This window comes from Physella acuta, unplaced genomic scaffold, assembly GCF_028476545.2.
Source record: "Physella acuta isolate Inbredline_101_S28 unplaced genomic scaffold, ASM2847654v3 ptg000089l, whole genome shotgun sequence".
Classification (NCBI taxonomy): Eukaryota; Metazoa; Mollusca; class Gastropoda; family Physidae; genus Physella; species Physella acuta.
In genome coordinates, this window is record NW_026731609.1 from 347,615 (window position 1) to 367,580 (window position 19,966).

Here is a 19,966-nt window from a genome sequence, read left to right on the forward strand (position 1 = left end):
ACTCTAGTACCACTTGACAAGAGGGGTGTTAAGTTTAAGTCCACTGTATATTGTATTGATTAAGAATGATTGAATTAGAAAATATATAAGTACAAAATATACCAACAACCACATCAGCTCGTATGCAGAATCAAGTCGAGACTTAAGACAAAAAGTTGATGCCCATAAACATTTTAGAAAAAAAAAAGCATTAGAAGACGGTATTTACAGAACAGTGAGAGTCAAACTTAATGCTGTAATTGATACAAATCTGGAATATCCTACAGATCTTAATTTTTATTTTTTTATACACCCGTATCACCGGATCTAGTACATGCATTATTTGAGGTTGATCCTTGACAACCAGGCGTCCACTTTCTTTCGTATATTTCTGACTTTACCACATAGCATTGTGGAGCAGAAAGATCATTCAGCCGTCTTAATTATATTCCTGAAAACATACATTCGTTCTACCATGCACGAAAAAATGTTTTCTAGCTTTAATAACCCTGATTACGATTGAACGGCTATTCGCACCTGATTTTGATTTAAAAGACGTAATATATCATTTTGCGAGAAATAGAGAGATGTAGCTCTATCAAAATTTCCCGAGTACGGCCTATAACAAAATTGTTATCAAATGTGTTTATATTGGACAAAAATTAATTGTTTTTTCCAAATTTAATTTAAAAACAAAATATGCAATACAAATATCTGTACTAACGTGTCCTATGCAATTCCAATTTTTAGAATGGACATGTAATAATACACCAGAAAATCAATTATTTTCTCCTTCTTAGTGCATTATTGCAAAAAATTCATAAAAAACGTTTTAATAACAAGCTTTTATGTAATGATGCACTAAAAAGTAGAAAATAAATTATAGACTACTATTTAAATAACTATAAAGAAAAGCGTGGGTCACTTTAGTATCTATTGGATACCTTTACTAATGTTAAGGAAGACACCCACGCTTTTCTTTATAGTTATTTAAATAGCAGTCTATAATTTATTTTCTACTTTTTAGTGCATTATTACATAAAAGCTTGTTATTAAAACGTTTTTTATGAATTTTTTTTCAGTACTTTACATGTTTTATTTACAATAGAGTTACATGACTAAAAACCATTGTGCGCCTACTGAACGTGATGTCGCAGCCATTGAACTTGATGGCGCAGCTATTGAACGTGATGACGCGTGTGGTGTGGTTGGATAGACATGCCTACTAATTCGGTCCAAATTTTAATTAATTCATAAAAAATTAATTAGGCATCCAATTAAGTCAAATTTAATTTCAAATTGCATTGTCTTCATGTCTCGACCCACGTGCCAAGTGTGAATCGTATCGGTCAAGTAGAAGTTTCCGAATTTTCACTCCGGCGTTTCGGTCTAGACAGACTGACGACAGAGGAAGTGAGTTAAATAAAAGCTTGTAATAAAAGCCTTTTTATTAAGGAGAAATAAATTATTTTAAATATATATATATATCAGTAGCGTACGCAGGGGGGGAGCAGGGGGAGCGACCGCTCCCCCTCTGGCCATTTTCAGCAAAGTGGCGCCTTTTTGGAAACTTTTTAAACTCAAAGTTTTAAACAATGATATTTGTTAAAAAAATATTTTTTGGTCGGCACTTCTATGTCAATCAGAAGATTTCTTTTCATGCAGCAATTAAGCATTATTGTACTAGTCTAGTAGTGTCTACGTTTACAACACGTATTAACAGCTGCATCAGTTTGCCATTCAGGGGCGGAACTACAGTGCCGCCAGACCCCGCAATGCGGGGGGCCCAAGCCGTTTAGGGGGCCCACAGCCGCCCATAATACATGTTTGTATAGTTATAATTAATTTTCTTGCATTTTTGACCTGATGGTTGTTTTGAAAAAAGAATACTGTAGCTGCGGTTGGAGTATCTTTATTCTATAGACACCATCTCACGCTCATGTATATTCTTTTTCCTACAAACACACGCTGTTGTCGGCAAAATTCTTTTGAAAAAACATCAATGGCGCGAGAGGCCGCTAGATATTAAGACGGCTTTGTGAGACCATCCCAAATTTGGTACTGATGGATAAAAGCACATCGGTGCTTTGTTGTCCCTTTTAAGTTCCTTTCTCAGACCTCCCCTCCCGCTCTTAGCCTTACAATTAGCGAATAAATAGCGCCTGAACAAGTAAGCTGGCTCGTATCGGTGGTAGTGTTGACAAACTAGCGCTCCAACAACTAATATCCAAGAAATAAAGTGCCGACATTGTTTATGTTTAATAACCACTGTTCTAGAAAACAAGGCAACGTCTCAAATAAATACATGAATGATAGCGTGTTATATATATATATATATATATATATATATATATATATATATATATATATATATATATATATATAAATTAGTTTCGTCACTGGCACCTTGGTAGTGGTTTTGTTAATAATAAACAGATAACAGATCTAATACAGTAGTGATGTTATATAGTCGCTAAGACATGTTGTTGCATAAAAAAAATAAAAATAAATAAACACATTAGCTGTAGTGTGAAAGATAGGCAAACGTTCAAACCACTTCCATAAATTATTTCCCTTTTTCAAATAGTCAAATAGGGGTGCTCAAAAGCTCCCTTTAATAGATTTGTAATAATCAAATAAACCAGCAATAACTTATCTTAATTATTATTTAAACAAAAATAAGTACTAAAGAATGGTGTAGTATAAAAATGAAACGTAGTTGTAGTTAAAAATATAAACACAAAAAAACATTAAAATAAACATAACACGAGACACCATTACTTATACAGGGCTTCATGATTTGTATACTTTTGACCGACGTAATGATTACCAGTATTAAACATAAATGAAATGAGAGATTTTCACAACAGACCAATGCACTCATACACATGACATGTTGTGATTAGATTTAATTGATTTTTTTTTCAAAACCCGATTAGGCCAGAAAGGAGTATCATATGTTCGTATTGTGTTTGTATGTATATATATATATATATATATATATATATATATATATATATATATATATATATATATATATATATATATATAAATATATATATATATATATATATATATATATATATATATATATATATATATATATATATATATATATATATATATACATATACATATACATATATGGGGGGCCCAAAATAATTGTTTGCGGGGTGGCCCATTTTTTCTAGTTCCGCCACTGTTGCCATTCTGAAAATAACCATTACGATGAATTGCAATGTTTAAAAAACCTCTACGGGTAGTACCAATTGGCAAGAGGGGTGTTAAGTTTAAGAAACTGCATAATGTATTTGCTTACAAATAATTAAATTAGAAAATGTTATACATAAAATTTCACACATAATTATTTTATATATACAGTTTGAATCGTGTGATTAATTTAAAAAAATTACATTACAGAAACAAATACAACTGATGTGGCACCTCTATTTAAATTTACTTATGAGCAAACTGCGTAGTGGTGGGGAAATTTTGACAAGGTCAACGTCATCACGATGAAGTAGTAGTATTATGACAGTTTGGGCGATAGTGATTACGATTACAAATTATATGAAACAGTTACAACGCCCCACCCCCATGGACCCCTCTGTAAAAAATATTGTCATAATAACACTGCTATTTATTTAAATATATTTCTGTAATATATATTTGTGTAATATATATTTGTGTAATATTTGTGTATGTTTAGAACAGTCATCTAAAAACTGACGCTATGTTCACTCTGAGTTGGTTATCTTCCCCCCCCCCCCCCCCACACCTCACCACCACAATTGTGTAGAGCGACATTAATGTCACACCTAGGTATACACTGGGTTGGATAATTGACCTAAAGTGACCGGACAGTGGTGAAGAAGATGAACCCACCCCACCCCCCAACCCACCCCGAACTGATCTGTTAAGTACATGTAGAAAAACGCGAAATGATTGTACTAAAGTACCGTGCGGCCAGAAAATTAGCTTTTTAAACGTAAAAGTCTGTGAATATTGTTTTTGCAATTACCAGTAAAAAGGTGTGTGATCAATACAGTGATCTAATCCACACCTATCACTATGTTAAAAAATGATCTTTAAAGAACACAAAGAAGCAGTAGTTAATTAAAAATATGATCTGAACTAAAAGACCGATATTTAGTTAAATGTAGACTGTTATTCCGAATGTTGTTATTTGTTATCGAAATGCGTGGTTTTATACCAACTCTGCTTTTAAAACTTTCATTATGCTGTAATACTTCAGCATTTATGATGACGATATATTAAATTCTGATTATAGACAAAAACATTTTGTAAACACGAATAGTGTTAAACAATTTCATTATATTCTAAAGTAATTATTTATTTGTTTTGACATTTATAATTACATGTGTAGATATATACATATTTATATTAAGAGAGTGGTTATTTACCCTATTTCACTTGTCTTAAATAATTTCCCAGGAATTATTATGTAAGAAATTTTTTTTACAAGAATTACAAAACAGATTGTGTTACGTTCATTGTTTTTGGTTGTAGTGTATATATATATATATATATATATATATATATATATATATATATATATATATATTTATATTTATATATATATATTGTTTAGATTGATAGAATTTTTGTTTTGTCGGCCTACGTTATGTGTTTTTTTAATCTTTCAGTGTGCTACTTTCAATTTATTTTACATCATAGCGAAGTAATATATATAGGCCTATATATATATATATATATATATATATATATATATATATATATATATATATATATATATATATATATATATATATATATATATATATATATATATACACGTTAAAAATTCGGCGCCTTTTTTGCTCTTTTCGCTCCCCCTACAACGAAAACCTGGATACGCCTCTGATATATATATATATATATATATATATATATATATATATATATATATATATATATATATATATATATATATATAATACACTTCAATTTATACTTTACTATAAAGAAATGCGTGGGTCAATCTATTATCTATTGGATACCTTTACTAATATTAGGAAGCGACCCACGTTTTTCTTTACAGTAATTTAAATAGTAGTGTAGTATTATATATTTAAAGAAAAATCCTTTATTTTCTCCTTTTAATGCATATGACATAAAAGCTTGTTATCAAAACGTTTTTTGTGCCATTTTTTCAGAACTTTAAATTTAAAAAAAAAATTACAGTAGAGTTGCATGACTAAAAACTATTAGGCACCAAAAGACATGACAACACGCGTATAATAGTGCCGAATAGTTGAATAAGACTACCTACTAATTTCAGAAAATTTTAATTCATTCATAAAAAATTAAATAGTCATAAGTCAAATTTAATGTCGTATTGCATTTTCATCGGGTCTTGTCTTGACCCACGTGCCGAGTTTCGTAGAAGTGCCCGAAATTTCGCTCTCACGTTTTGATCTAGACAGGATTAACACAGAGGAAGCTAGTTAAATAAAAAGCGTGTAAAAACTCGGCTATTCTGTATTTTTTTTTCCAAATAGTTTATTATTTTTGGCCGAGAAAATTGCATACATTTCATAGCGAACGTCTTGAAAAGTAGATCTTAGAGCTAAATCAAATTTGAATGAAATAGTTCATTTCTTCATCTTCTAACGCTGGAAGATGTGGTAAGCGAATCTTATTGAAGATAACATCATTAGTATTGTGTATCGTTTTCGACATTCTATTTTTAATTGTATTTTTATTCTAAAGTCAATGACGCCATTTGTTTCCGTAGTTTAAACATATGACATGTGACATCATTGTGTTTTTGTGTTACTTGTATCTTCTTTAGGCGTATGCAGGTTTTTGGGTCAGGGGGATTGGCGAGTCGACAAAAAAGGCGCCATATATATATATATATATATATATATATATATATATATATATATATATATATATATATATATATATATATATATATATATATATATATAAACTAGCTGTAAGTCATTGCTTTGCTACGGTGTAAAATATATTTAAAAAGTACTGTTTGGGGGAAACAAAGGAACAAAACACAATGTAGGCCTAAAACACAAAACAATTTATTACAGACAACAAAATACAACACAAAATATACACACAACACAACCAAAACAAGAAACGCAACAATTCTTGTTTTGTAATCCTAAAAATAAAAAACAAATTTGACACAATGGTACATAGAATATTAAGACAAGCGAGCAACATTATCACTCTGTTAAGATAGATGTGTAATAGGCATACACATTTAGTTGTAATTTTTAAAAATTCAACAACATTAATCATTTCATTTTTGTTTAAACAAATAAATTAGTACAATTCTTTTTCTACGATCATAATTTAATATTTTATTTTTATAAATCAATGCTAAAATATCACAGCATGAAGAAAGATTTTTTTTTAAGCGGAGACCGTATAAAAAACGCGATTTAAAAACAGTCAAACTAAATTTAATAGTAACAGATTTATTATTTTGAATAATTGCTAACAGCATAGTTATTTTTTAGCGCAATTTCCATACTGGGATTGCGATTATTAACTCGTCATTTCTGGATGGATGGATGTGTGTCCGCAGCTTTAAGTCGTATCTCCTCCTCAACGAAGCAATATCGAGGACTAGTTCCAAAAGCAAATATGTTAAGCAAGTTCCGAGGATGATTGTGGGCCTAATAAATTCCCGGAATTCCTTCCTGGATTTCCCGGAAAAGCCAAAAAAACCTCGAAAAAATGCAGTTTTTTGCCCATATCTCGGCAACCAGACCACTTAGCGACTTGAAACATTTACCAATCGATTCCTGCTATAATTTAGAACAATATTGCCGAAGAAAGTTTTCAAAAATATCCTTTCGTTCGGTCACAAATTTTAAAATTACATAAACACCTACAAACCGATCGTTCTCCTAGCTTGAACGCACCCCAGCATTATACGTCTTCTGTTTTGTCCCCGTGTGTGCTTTACGCTACGACAGAGCTATTTTTAGATAACATAAGGAAATTGCGCTTAAATTGTCACTAGACTTTTTATTAACTTGTTTAACTAAATTAGTTGTTTCAACTAAATTACTTTTCTTTACATTTTTACCTTCTGGTACACGAAGTAGGCTTTTTGGACGATTTTTACCTCCCCCCCTCCCCTCCGTCATATATCCTCACAAAAAGCCAGACCCCTCCTCCTAAAATGACGTCACACCTCAGCCTACAACCCCCCCCCCCCCCCCCCCCTCAAAATCGCAGTTGATTTTTTTTTTTAAACATCGATATTTTTCCAAAATCTTGTCTGGACTCTCTCAAAATAGAGTATTTTAATCAATTCCTATTGCAATTTATTAAAACAGTTTTCTTAAACACGAAATAACGTGTAAAATTCATTTTCTAAAGTGAAAATAGTAATTCATAAAAAAAAAGAAAAAACAGTATCCGCTTCCTCACCCCTCCCCCCTCCCCCCTCCACACACACAAACACGCACCCACACACCCTCCCCGGACAGTTTAAAATGCCGCTACCCGGAGATAATTATCTAATAGAAAAACCGGGTAGCCTTTTGTAAAGAGAAGAGAGCTAAAAGTCACCAGAATAGCCTGTGTAACGGGTACCGATGGCTAGTATGTGTATAATAGTGCGTAATATTATTAGTACTTTATAAATTCATATGCGTTTTTTTTTTGAGAAATCGGAAATAGCGTAAATTACTACTTCCGGAAATGACTCAAAATTTCATAAAAGGCAGAAAATTAGATCTTTTACTACATTAGTTGTTTCAACTAAATTACTTTTCTTTACATTTTTACTTTCTGGTACACGAAGTAGGCTATAGAAAACGTATTGTAATCGTGCAGAAAAAATAAATCAAGATTTTTGCAAATCTCGACATTTTACACCTCCCTGAGTCGGAAAAACATAGTTTTGCAATCTTGTCCGTATGTGTGTGTGTGTGTGTGTGTGTGTATTTGTGTATGTAAGTCTGTGAACACGATAACTTGAGTACCGTTACAGCTAGATTGATGAAATTTTAAGTATTACATCAAATGTGTAGTTCTGTATCAACTTTTCAGCTATTTCCGATAATCAGAAGTGGAACTTTTTCTACTTTGAATTTTTCAAAAGCCTATAGCTTGAGTACTGTTTCAGCTAGGTAAATGAAATACACGTGTAAGTAAAAGATCTAATTCTCTGCCTTCTGTTAAATTTTGAGTTATTTCCGTTGACCCCAAGTAGTAATTTACGCTATTTCCGTTTTCTCAACAAAAAAAAAAACGCATGTAAATTTATAAAGTACCAATAATATTCCACACTATTATACACATTTGGATTGGCATTCACTTGGTGCGCAATTCTTATTTCAACGAGATTCTATTCTATTTTAAAAAGTTTAAGTAATTAAAATTGGATTAACAACAGTGTCTATATCCCGAGTTACCATCCACCGTAGTGTTATATAAGAATATTTGAGAAAGTTTAGGGGAGATCACTCACGGTTTATTTGTGTGTATTTAAAGCATTTTGTTCAAGTGCAAATAAAAACGGAAAATACCCATCTAGCACTAAGTACAACTGCTGTTATACAAAAGATACGTTGTTTTCAAAATCATCAGCAAGATGGAAGGCAGTTTATAACAAAAGACGTAAACATAAATCAACGTTAAAATTTAAAAGTAAATGGCATGTGCATATTTTAAGTTACCATTGACTTCAAATAATCGAATTCACATTGACATTAAGTTACGTTAAACGCATTTTTGTTTCTATTAGTTAGTGTTAGGCACTTTTAGATGTTTATTTTATGTAGGATAGATCTATAAGAAAATTTAAACCAAAGCCACCTTAATGGACATACAGAGTAGTCTCGAAATTATTCGAAAAGCCCATTAAATATTTTGTACGATGTTATAAAAATAACTCTGATTGTAAAATAGGACTGTTTGATTTTTTAATTGGAAAGAAATTGAATATAATAAAGCGGGAGTGTTCTCCCATACACTTTCTCGAATATTCTTACATAACACTACGGGGAATGGCAACACGGACAGATATGATTTTTTTTATCAATTTTTAATTACTTAAACTTTTAAAAATATAACAGAATCTCGTAGAAAAAAAGTGAACGACAAACTATCCTAATATATAAAAACCCATGTGCGCACATTTCTCTCTCTGTCCGCAAAAAAAATTCACTGGCTATCAAATCAGTATCTTCAGCGATATATACATATGGAGAACTTGATACGGATTTTTATCTATTAGGATTCTAATTCTAGATCTAGATATTCTAGATCTAGATATTCTAGATCTAGAGATTCTAGATCTAGATCTACGAAAAACTAGACAGATCTAGAATCTACATCCAGACCCTACCTAGATCTAAAATCTATTCCAATAATAAATTTCTATACCAAACTATTTCAGGCCTTAATTATTTTAATGAAATCTTTGTTTGTTTAGCTATGCGATTGGCTAATTTGTGATAGAATTTAATCTGAAAAGAATAGGGCTTATTCGCGTAAGTTAATTTTCTTAAGTACCTGTTTTATTGTCATTAATTAATATAGTGTCTAAATACCCGCATGATAGTGTAATTGTTACCACGTGAGAGGTCCGGGTTCGAGACACACAACGACAATCTTAAAATATATTTTTTTCAAATTTTTTTATATGTGAATGATAAATTTACCTATCGGGACTTGGTGGGACAAGGGGCAGGTGGTCATCCATAAATGACGTCACGCTTTTTTTGACGATTTTTACCTCCCCGCCCCCCACCCCTCCGTCATATATCCTCACAAAAAGCCAGACCCCTCCCCCTAAAATGACGTCACACCTCAGCCTGGACTCTCTCAAAATAGAGTATTTTAATCAAATCCTATTGCAATTTATTAAAACAGTTTTCTAAAACACGAAATAACGTCTAAAATTCATTTTCTATCATTTCTTTTTTATAATGCAAAAGTGTGACGTCGCACCATCTGAACCCCCCCCCCCCCCCCACACACACACACACCGTCGCAAAATTACGGACCCCCCCCCCCTCCCCGTGTGAGTGTGACGTCATTTATGGACGACCCCCAAGTAAAGTAGAGTTCACCTGTTTCAATAGGGATAGTGTGGTAAGACAAAAACAACATAACTACCATTGAACAGCCGGGTTTTTAACTAAATCTTTTAAGTTTCTTAATTTTAAGACTCTTAATCAGCGAGTGCATTTAATATGGTATTGTGTTGACTAATACTGTATTTAATTTGGTTTTAATTTTTCTAATAGGTATTGGTAGTCTATGTTATTTTAAACAAGTATAAACATAGACGATACATAAAACAAAACCCTTTTGATCCAATGCTTTTGATCAATAAAATGTTTCTTTTCCTGAGTTTCCGATTATGAATTTTTTTTAAAGCTGAATTACAATTCATTTCATTACTCCCTTTACGTAGGTATACACATTTTCTTCCGAACGAAATTGAAAAAAGTAATTCATAAAAAAATAAAGAAAAAACAGTATCAGCTTCCTCACCCCACCCCCCCCCCCACACACACACACGCACACACACAACCCACACACCCTCCCCGGATAGTTTAAAATGCCGCTACCCGGAGATAAATATCTAATAGAAAAACCGGGTAGCCTTTTGTAAAGAGGAGAGAGCTAAAAGTCACCAGAATAGCCTGTGCAACGGGTACCGATGGCTAGTATGTGTATAATAGTGCGGAATATTATTAGTATTTTATAAATTCATATGCGTTTTTTTTTTTTGAGAAATCGGAAATAGTGTAAATTACTACTTCCGGAAATGACTCAAAATTTCATAAAAGGCAGAAAATTAGATCTTTTACTTATATGTGAAATTTCGTTTAAATAAATCTATTTTTTTTCCGACTCTCTTACGCATAAAACGCCGACATTTTGATTAATCTGGATTTATAGTTTTTGCCCGATTAAAATAAATCCACTATAGTCCGTATATGATGAAGCACTGAGGTGCAGAGGGTGGATGCCAAATGCTTCCTCTATACTGTGTATACGAGAAAGTAAAAATGGCAAAAAATGGTATCGGAAAAGTTTATATATATATATATATATATATATATATATATATATATATATATATATATATATATATATATATATATTATAATATATATAAATATAAATAACGTGTTACTACATTTTTCATTTGTACTATTGGTTACTTTTCTAAGTGCTAAAAGATATACCTACATTATCCAGTGTAGATCCCCTCATATTTCGGTCACAGGAAATTTAATTGTGTTTATTATGCTTTTACACATTCAATCTAGAACACTCTTTTATTTACAAGTAAAGAATTTTAGCAGTGTATTATTCAATCTTTAAAAGCAGCAAGAGATAAGTTTTTATTATCTATATTCTTAAACATTTTGCGCCTGTTTCCCCCAGTGCCCCCCCCTCTCAAACCCTATAATCCATTTTATAATGGATTATAATCCTTATAATCCATTTTATTAATCATCTGTGGTTAACATTATAGTTAAATGGTGCTTTTTAGATTAACTTTCAAAATGATAGAAGAATTGAATTAATTAAATGATGCAATACTTGTACTGTAATAATTTCTATCACGTATTTTATGTTTTCAGGTTCGGCTCCAACACGAAGAAAATGGACCTTGCTAGTTCTGTTTTAGTGCTCCTGTTCATTGTCAGCCTCTCGGGTTTGTGCCATATATACATACAAACATATATAAATATATGCATATATATATATATATATATATATATATATATATATATATATATATATATATATATATATATATATATATATATATATATATATATATATATATATATATAATATTATTTATATGTATATTTTACAGGAAAATAATAAATCTGTATGTACAACGGTTTAAAATAAATATAAATTAAACTGGTTTTCTTTTAAAAAAATAATGAACATATATTTTCAAAATTAAATAAAAACCATTATAGACTTCTATGATACAGTGTAATATACACTAATATTGCTGAATGCCGATAGTTTTAATATATTTTGGAAATAGATTACTCTTAGATAGTATGTATAATCTATGCTTTTAGTTGTAGTGGTATAAGAATGGTGCGATATTATATTTTGAGATAGACGTAGATCTAGATGTAAATATTGTAAGTATATCGATTGCTTGAGAAACCCTACCACCCCCTCCAGTTTTTATTTTGGTATCACACAACTCATGTAGAAAACAGTAAAATAACTATTTTAAGCTAAGTAGCAGTATATTTTCTTAACTTAAACTATCTACCATTCAACAAAGCAGCTCAGAACGTGTTTTTTGTTGTTTTCTACCACGTCTGGGTGTTACCTAGGGTCGCACTCGGGGCCCTTGACCCACCCTCTCTTTCCTTGCTACGCCTCTGCACGGATATAACAATTAACCAAATGTAACACTAATACGAGATTTCTTGAGCGACAAACGATTTTTATTGTGAGTCTTTTACCTAAAAGTAAAATATAGTAATGATTTGTGTTTGAAAATTTATTAGCGATCTGCGCTTTTACTGTTATATCTAAAATCTAAAGCATTGTTTTAAGTTTTTAAAATGTTGTGCATTTAAATGAAAGCTTTTTTTTAAATTTGAATAAATAGTTTTTCTTCTACATTTTAGTACTTAGAAATATCAAAAGCATAAATAGTAATTCTTTAAAATTATCAATATCAATCAGCTCCATACCCTTTCTTTATATTCCGATTATTCAAAAATTGCACGACTAAATACTCTTGGTTTGAAAATATCAGTGAACACGACGCACCTCAGTTACTTGACTGGTCAAGTGATCGCTTTTACTGAATACTGTTTTAGCCAATCTGTTATTTCCTATAGTTTTCTTTTAATTATTAACCTAATTTTTATTTCCGATTTAATATTTTATTAGGTTAAGAAATAAATATCCTTGCGAGAAAATTCACTGCATTAAAGAGATAAATTTAGTTCACAGATAAAAATACAAATAGACAGAAAGACAGACATTGTGAGTTTAGCAAAAACTTTAAACAATGACACACAGCATTAATAACAATAATTTGAAAGTCATCTACGACTAAAAGCTTCATAATATAAACTTTATGTGTTTTGCAACCTATGTTTGTAGTAGAACAGTGGAAAATATTTTAAAGTATATTCGAATTTAAATTCACAGTGACTCTTGATTTCGATGCACAGTGATGCATATTTCAGAACTAGTGTACTAGTATCGAGCACACAGTTTGGACTAATAAAATATCATTTATTGATACAACCCTTTCCAGTGACACGTTTTATATATACAATCTCAACGCTGTAATAATTAAAGAAATCTACAATCAAAACAAACTTAGATAGTAGGATCAAATCAACTAAACCCGCCTTATAAACTTTGATCAACCTTGTCTTACAAAATGTACCTTGTATCTACACAGAAGGTGCCGTAACCCACAATGTAACATTTGAGAACAGGATTGAGGGCTTTGAAAGAGAATGTGACGCTCCAGGTTGCCGGTACACTGGAAAGATTGTTGGAAGTATCACGATCCATGGATTGAATTATCCAATACCACAGCTTTGCTTTTACATTTGGCTTTATACATATGTACCCATAAACGGAAAATATTATTGGAAGCCGGTAAGACGATTTGAGACAAATGGAGATGTGTTTTTGATTTGTATTTAACCTTTAATTTTTTCGTGTATGAGAGCACGTTGGATGTTTGAATGTTGGATGTTTGCATGTTGGATGTTTGTATGTAGGATGTTTGTATTTTGGATGTTTGTATGTTGTATATTTGTATGTAAGCGTTTGATATGAGTGTAAGCCTGCCTGAAAAAAAATATTAAGGAATCTAATCACGTTACTACGGCGACAAGCGTAGTGGGGGGGGGGGGGGAGGAGACATTTTATGCAATTCTATTGTTTGAATTTTAATGTCTTTTTTTTAATGTTTATTGTTTTATTTAAAACTGTATTTAAAATTAAGTGTTTCGCAAACATTTTCTAAATTCTTCGGATGGGTATATAGATATTTGAAAATAAGGTGATCATATTTTGAAAAGTATTATATGAAATTGAATTTTAGTCATTAAATCGTGTGTGTGTGTGTTTTTTTTTTTTTTGACAGAGCTGAAATAATAAAAAATTAATACCGACACCCCGAATAGTTAAATTTACACGCAGATCACTATAATTACAAATAATTCGAAATAGGTTGAATGGGATATCATTTATATTTTATTGAAAATTTAAGTTTACCACGTCAATATGTAGTCTAGTGGTAGGATTTCTTTTAAAAAGGAGAGACAAAACTACCAAGCTGTATAAATATTTGTTATAGAGATGGAAAAGCATTTGTCTTTTAAATTTTACGCATCTGGAACTAAAAGATTTATTACAATTTTTTTTCGACGTATTTTTTTATTTTCTTATTTTTCCACACGGTCTTCCTTCAACTGGAATAACTTAACATAACCCAAAAGACGGTGTGCTACTTATTCTTACTACACTTATTTACATGTATTTAACCAATGTTGGTATTAGATGTATGGTAAAACATTTCTGTTTCAGATATGCGAAATCACGCTCTACCCTTGCGACGAATGTAAATTTCCATTCACTGGATGCAACTGCTCAGGATATAATCCACTCAGAATCCAATTCTTTCCATTTGACGGTTCTCTATATAAGATCTTAATTCAAGGGTCCTATGAAGAGTCGCCGATTAAAACATATCCCTTCTTCTTTCCAATACATTTTGACGAGCTATCTTGGAGCAATGAATTTGACTCTTCAATCAAACCAGGTGATTGTATCGATGTACACACACATATATCTAAATATATCTATATCTATATATATATATATATATATCTATCTATCTATCTATATATATATATATATATATACTATATATATATATATATATATATATATATATATATATATATAATTTTCCACACAAAGTACATGTAGTGCAGAACAACTGAAAACTGTAGCTTATTGTGTGAAATAGTAAAGAGTGTGGCGTACACTGCACACAATGAACTCATTCAGAAAATTAAAAGGCTTTAAACACATGCACTTACACAAGTTGGTTAATGCAGGAATTCACATAAAGGCCGTTTACAACACAATCTGTACAGGTGGTTTGCTTCTTCCACCCTTCAGATTGTTGTGAAATTTGTTTGACAAAGATGTTATATTTGCCATGAAATGTAAAACTTGCGGATCCTGTTACTCGTATATCAAATTTTACTCGTAACTTAAAGCAAAAATTCTCTCTATTGACTGCTCATATCTCGCATGTCGGGTCACTCGTATGTCGATATACCAGTCTCTTTCTCTCTCTCTCTCTCTCTCTCTCTCTCTCTCTCTCTCTCTCTCTCTCTCTCTCTCTCTCTCTCTCTCTCTCTCTTTCTCTCTCTCTCTCTCTCTCTCCTCTCTCTCTCTCTCTCTCTCTCTCTCTATATATATATATATATATATATATATATATATATATATATATAATAAGTTGTTTCTATATTTTTGGATAACAATACGTTCTCCGTTTTTTTTAAACAGATAACTGGGATCCGATTTACATTCATCATGGTCCGAACAAACAAATTCCGCTCCATCTCAGGCAGTTCTCGACAAATGGAAACAATCAACTCATCGCAGGTCTGAATAAAGTTTAAAATATCAAAATGCCTTATTGGAAGGAGGCTATGTTAATTTTTAAATTATCTTTTATGTGATGATATGAAATACTTTTGAACAATCTGTCACATACGTCAAATCGAATAACCAGCATGGTTACATTTTTGCCTTGCTAGATAGGCAGTATAAAATTATTATAATATCAGGCTTTTATAACCAATAAAATAATTTTTAAAAATATTTTAATTTAATTTATAAATAATTGATAAAATACTTTTATAATATCAAGTGTTTATATTTACACTAAAAAGGAGACAATATAATGACTTTGTATAAATATATAGTAAGGTCGAGCCCTGAGCCCTGTTCTGTATAACTTCCCTGAGCCCTGTTCTGTATAACTTCCCTGAGCCCTGTTCTGTATAACTTAACTGAGCCCTGGTCTGTATAACTTCCCTGAGCCCTGTTCTGTATAACTTCCCTGAGCCCTGTTCTTTATAACTTCCCTGAGCCCTGTTCTGTATAACTTTCCTGAGTCCTGTTCTGTATAACTTCCCTGAGCCCTGGTCTGTATAACTTTCCTGAGCCCTGTTCTGTATAACTTTCCTGAGTCCTGTTCTGTATAACTTCCCTGAGCCCTGTTCTGTATAACTTCCCTGAGCCCTGGTCTGTATAACTTCCCTGAGCCCTGTTCTGTATAACTTTCCTGAGTCCTGTTCTGTATAACTTCCCTGAGCCCTGTTCTGTATAACTTCCCTGAGCCCTGGTCTGTATAACTTCCCTGAGCCCTGGTCTGTATAACTTCCCTGAGCCCTGTTCTGTATAACTTCCAAGAGCCCTGGTCTGTATAACTTCCCTGAGCCCTGGTCTGTATAACTTCCCTGAGCCCTAGTTTGTATAACTTCGTAGGGTAGAGAAAGCAAAATCGGCTGGGCGTTAAAACTTATCATACTATGCCTCATATTAACTTTACTTCAACTGCCCTATAAATTGCCTAGTCTGAAACTTAATACAATGTAAAAAAAAATAAACATTGATAGAAAATTATTCCGTCTTACTGCTGGCTAGGTGGGTTTCTTGTGATTTGATAATAGTAACAGAATTAATTGGTCGGAAAAAAATATACTTTAATTACAAAACTTAAAAAATGTAATCATCGCTCATCTAAAAGATTTAAACACCAGTAAATATTGACTCAAATGTTTCACGCTGTTAAAAAAGACTACTATTTAGCATGTGAGTGTAGTGGTATGGAACGCGAGTACTTAGCTGAGGTCCTGGATTTTGTTTTGCGGCTATTGAGTAGCCCTCGCTGTTATTAGTAGGGCCTAGTTTACTGTAGTAAGGAATAGAGTGAATGTAGATGAATATAGTGTTGTATATGTTACGGTCAAAGCCCGAAGTCGGCCAAAGCACGCATTGACCGGCCAATATCGCCACCCATTGACCGGTCAAAGTCCGAAACTTTACTTAATTTCGGACTTTGGCCGGCCAATCCACGGACTGGCCATGATGGACCGGCCAAAGTTTTGAAATGGCTGTTGATTTCGGCCTTTGGCCGGCCAGTACGTCCAGTCCGTGGACTGGCCATGGTGGACCATGGAATTAGAAGATCTTCTGGCTAGGGACGACCGGCCAAAGTTCGAATTGGAAGATCATGATCTGATTTTGGGTTTTTTTTAATACCGTAAGGATCATGAAATTAGGTCTTTATTGATTATTAATTATAGTAAATGACATTCAAGTTATTTTATTGTACTATAATCTCAATCAATGTTGTCACATTTTACAACAAGTTGGACATTTATGGCATTTAGAATGACATAGTAGGTTGTTTTTACACTTGCAGCGATTTGTTGTGCACATGGTTGTGCAATAGCAGCGAGTCTAGCTTTGGCAGCCGGTCAGTGATTGTGAAGATACGATGGTTCGTAGTGATTTTTCCTCAGTGCCAACGGACGACAATGAGAGCAGTTTTACGTGAAGAATTGAAAACCGACTTCTAGCATGAAACCGCACACAGAATAATGAAAACGCGATCACAACATAGTCTAGATAGGACATTGGCAAATGCGTGCATTGGCCGGCCAATGCATGATATACGGTGTCAAGTTTAAGCGCTTCGGACTTTGGCCAGTGCACGCATTGGCGGCCAATGTACGAAATACGCTCTCAGTGCAAAGCTCTTCGGGCTTTGGCCAAGAGAGCCGGCCAATGCGCACATTGGCCGGCCAATGCGTGATTTGGCTGCACTTCGGGCTTTGACCGTATCATATATACATGAAATGAACGCAAGTCAATTTTTTAAAATAGCAATTTTCATTTTTTTTTTAATTTGCTTTTGGTTATATGTGTGGGTTTTTAATTGGGGTACATTATATGTATCGACATTTATTTTTATGTTATCAAAACAGTGATACTATGAAACAAGTTATATGTTTTTAAAACGATTTTTACTTATATTTCATTTATTTTTTAACGACACCGTTAAACTATATCGATAACTATGCTGTATAAAACAATCACGATCAGCATATTTTTGTCCTACCATTTGTATTTGTTTGATTGTCCGTTAGCGGTTACATTCTAATGAAATATTTTTTTTTCTAGAAGCAAAACGATACTTTATTACTTATTTTTAAAATAATCCTCAGGAACTAACATCGTTGGCATGGCAACTCTGTTTGCTTTCCTCCTAACCAAGATGACGTTTAATGAATAAGGATTTGATTGGCATACGGATAAAGGGACAAGCTTGGCTTTGTTATGAAACAAAATGTGGAGTCACACATCACGACCATATTTATATTTTAAATGATATCTCATGTTTAAAGTTAAATATAGTTTTAAACTGATAACTCAAGATGCTAGTCACTTTAAAAAAATTATATCTTAAATAAAAATAAAACACTGTCAAGATCTCTGAAAGATAACTGATGTAAACTATCTATAGCTGTACTGTAAGCTCTTTTATCTTTTATTTACTATAATAATTTATACGTAGAAATACGATTTATCTTCAATTTAAGTAGGAATAATGAGAATAAATATTGCATATTATGAAAAAGCAAAATAATTTTGTGGTTTGTTTCTGTCAATATTGTCCAAGTCTTGTCAATCAGTTATACACGACTGAATTCCCTCCAAACATTGAAATGTGTGTAATTGCTGAACTCGTCCCATTTTATTTAACAAGTGAATTAATAAATTAAGAATAAACAATCAGAGGAAAGGTTCAGAAGTTTTGAAAATCAGTTTAAAACTTGTTTAAAAAACAGTCAAATAAATTGGGTTTTTTTTAAGATTAAAAAAGTGTCACTTGTCAACGGGCTCTATCATATCAATAAATGTCATCCTAGGATTAAGATGACATGTGTCATTATATGATATAGATGACCATATGAATTAACCATAACAAAAGGAGAGAGAAATCGTGAGCCCTGTGTCTGCGTTGCAATTCAAATAAACCGGGAGTAATCTCCCTTAAACTTTCTCGAATATTCTTTATATAATACAACAGGGGATGGCAACTGGGGATATAGACATGATTTTTAATCCTTTTTAAATACTTAAACTTTTTAAAATAGAATAAAATCTCGTAGAAAAAGAATAACACACCAAGTGAACGCCAAACATAATGTGCATAATAGTGCGGAACATTATTGGTACTTTATAAATTCACATGCGTTTTTTTATAAATCGGAAATAGCGTAAATTACTACTTCCGGTCAATTTTTTTAGATGATTGATGAATTAATACATAGGGTTTCTGATAGTTTATTTGTTTTCCCCCTTCTCGTTATAAGGCATCACCCATATTTTTCTGAAATATATGATACATTTTTTTATGAATTGAAAATAATTTGAAAAAGTCTTGGATAGGAAAGCTGGCTACAAATTGTATCAAATGGTTGTGGGCAAAAAAGCATATTTTTCAAACAAAGTTGAATATTTTTTAACATTTGTGAAATAAGTATAAAATGACTTTCAGTTTTATTAAGGCTTGAAATATTCAAACATATAATTACTAGTAATATAATAGTAATTTAGCTTCTATTTTTAAATTTGGATTAGTAGAATCAGGCTGTTGTGTTCATAGGGGATGTTATATTGTTAAATATAAATAAACTACTAGGGGTCGTCCATAAATGACGTCACACGCCTAGGGGGGGGGAGGGGGTTCAGACTTTTGTGACGATGTGTGACGAGGGGGAGGGGGGGGGGTAGAGACAGTGTGACGTCACGTTGCCTAAATTCCACGAATTGATTAACATGCATTTTTTTAGTTTTTAGAAAAATAAACATACTAAATACTAAATAATTTTTTTACATTGGTTGCGAT

General features: G+C 32.1%; 1 protein-coding gene across 1 annotated transcript; it reads left to right on the plus strand.

Moving 5' to 3' along the window:
* The first annotated feature begins 8,554 nt into the window (after window positions 1-8,554).
* On the plus strand, window positions 8,555-18,688 carry LOC131927720 (uncharacterized). Its single transcript, XM_059283501.1, has 6 exons — window positions 8,555-8,641; window positions 11,592-11,665; window positions 13,412-13,614; window positions 14,551-14,785; window positions 15,547-15,645; window positions 18,279-18,688. Exons 2-6 carry the CDS (start codon window positions 11,614-11,616, stop codon window positions 18,344-18,346), a joined length of 657 nt encoding a protein of 218 aa, XP_059139484.1. The 5' UTR covers window positions 8,555-8,641; window positions 11,592-11,613; the 3' UTR covers window positions 18,347-18,688.
* The last annotated feature ends 1,278 nt before the right edge of the window (window positions 18,689-19,966 follow it).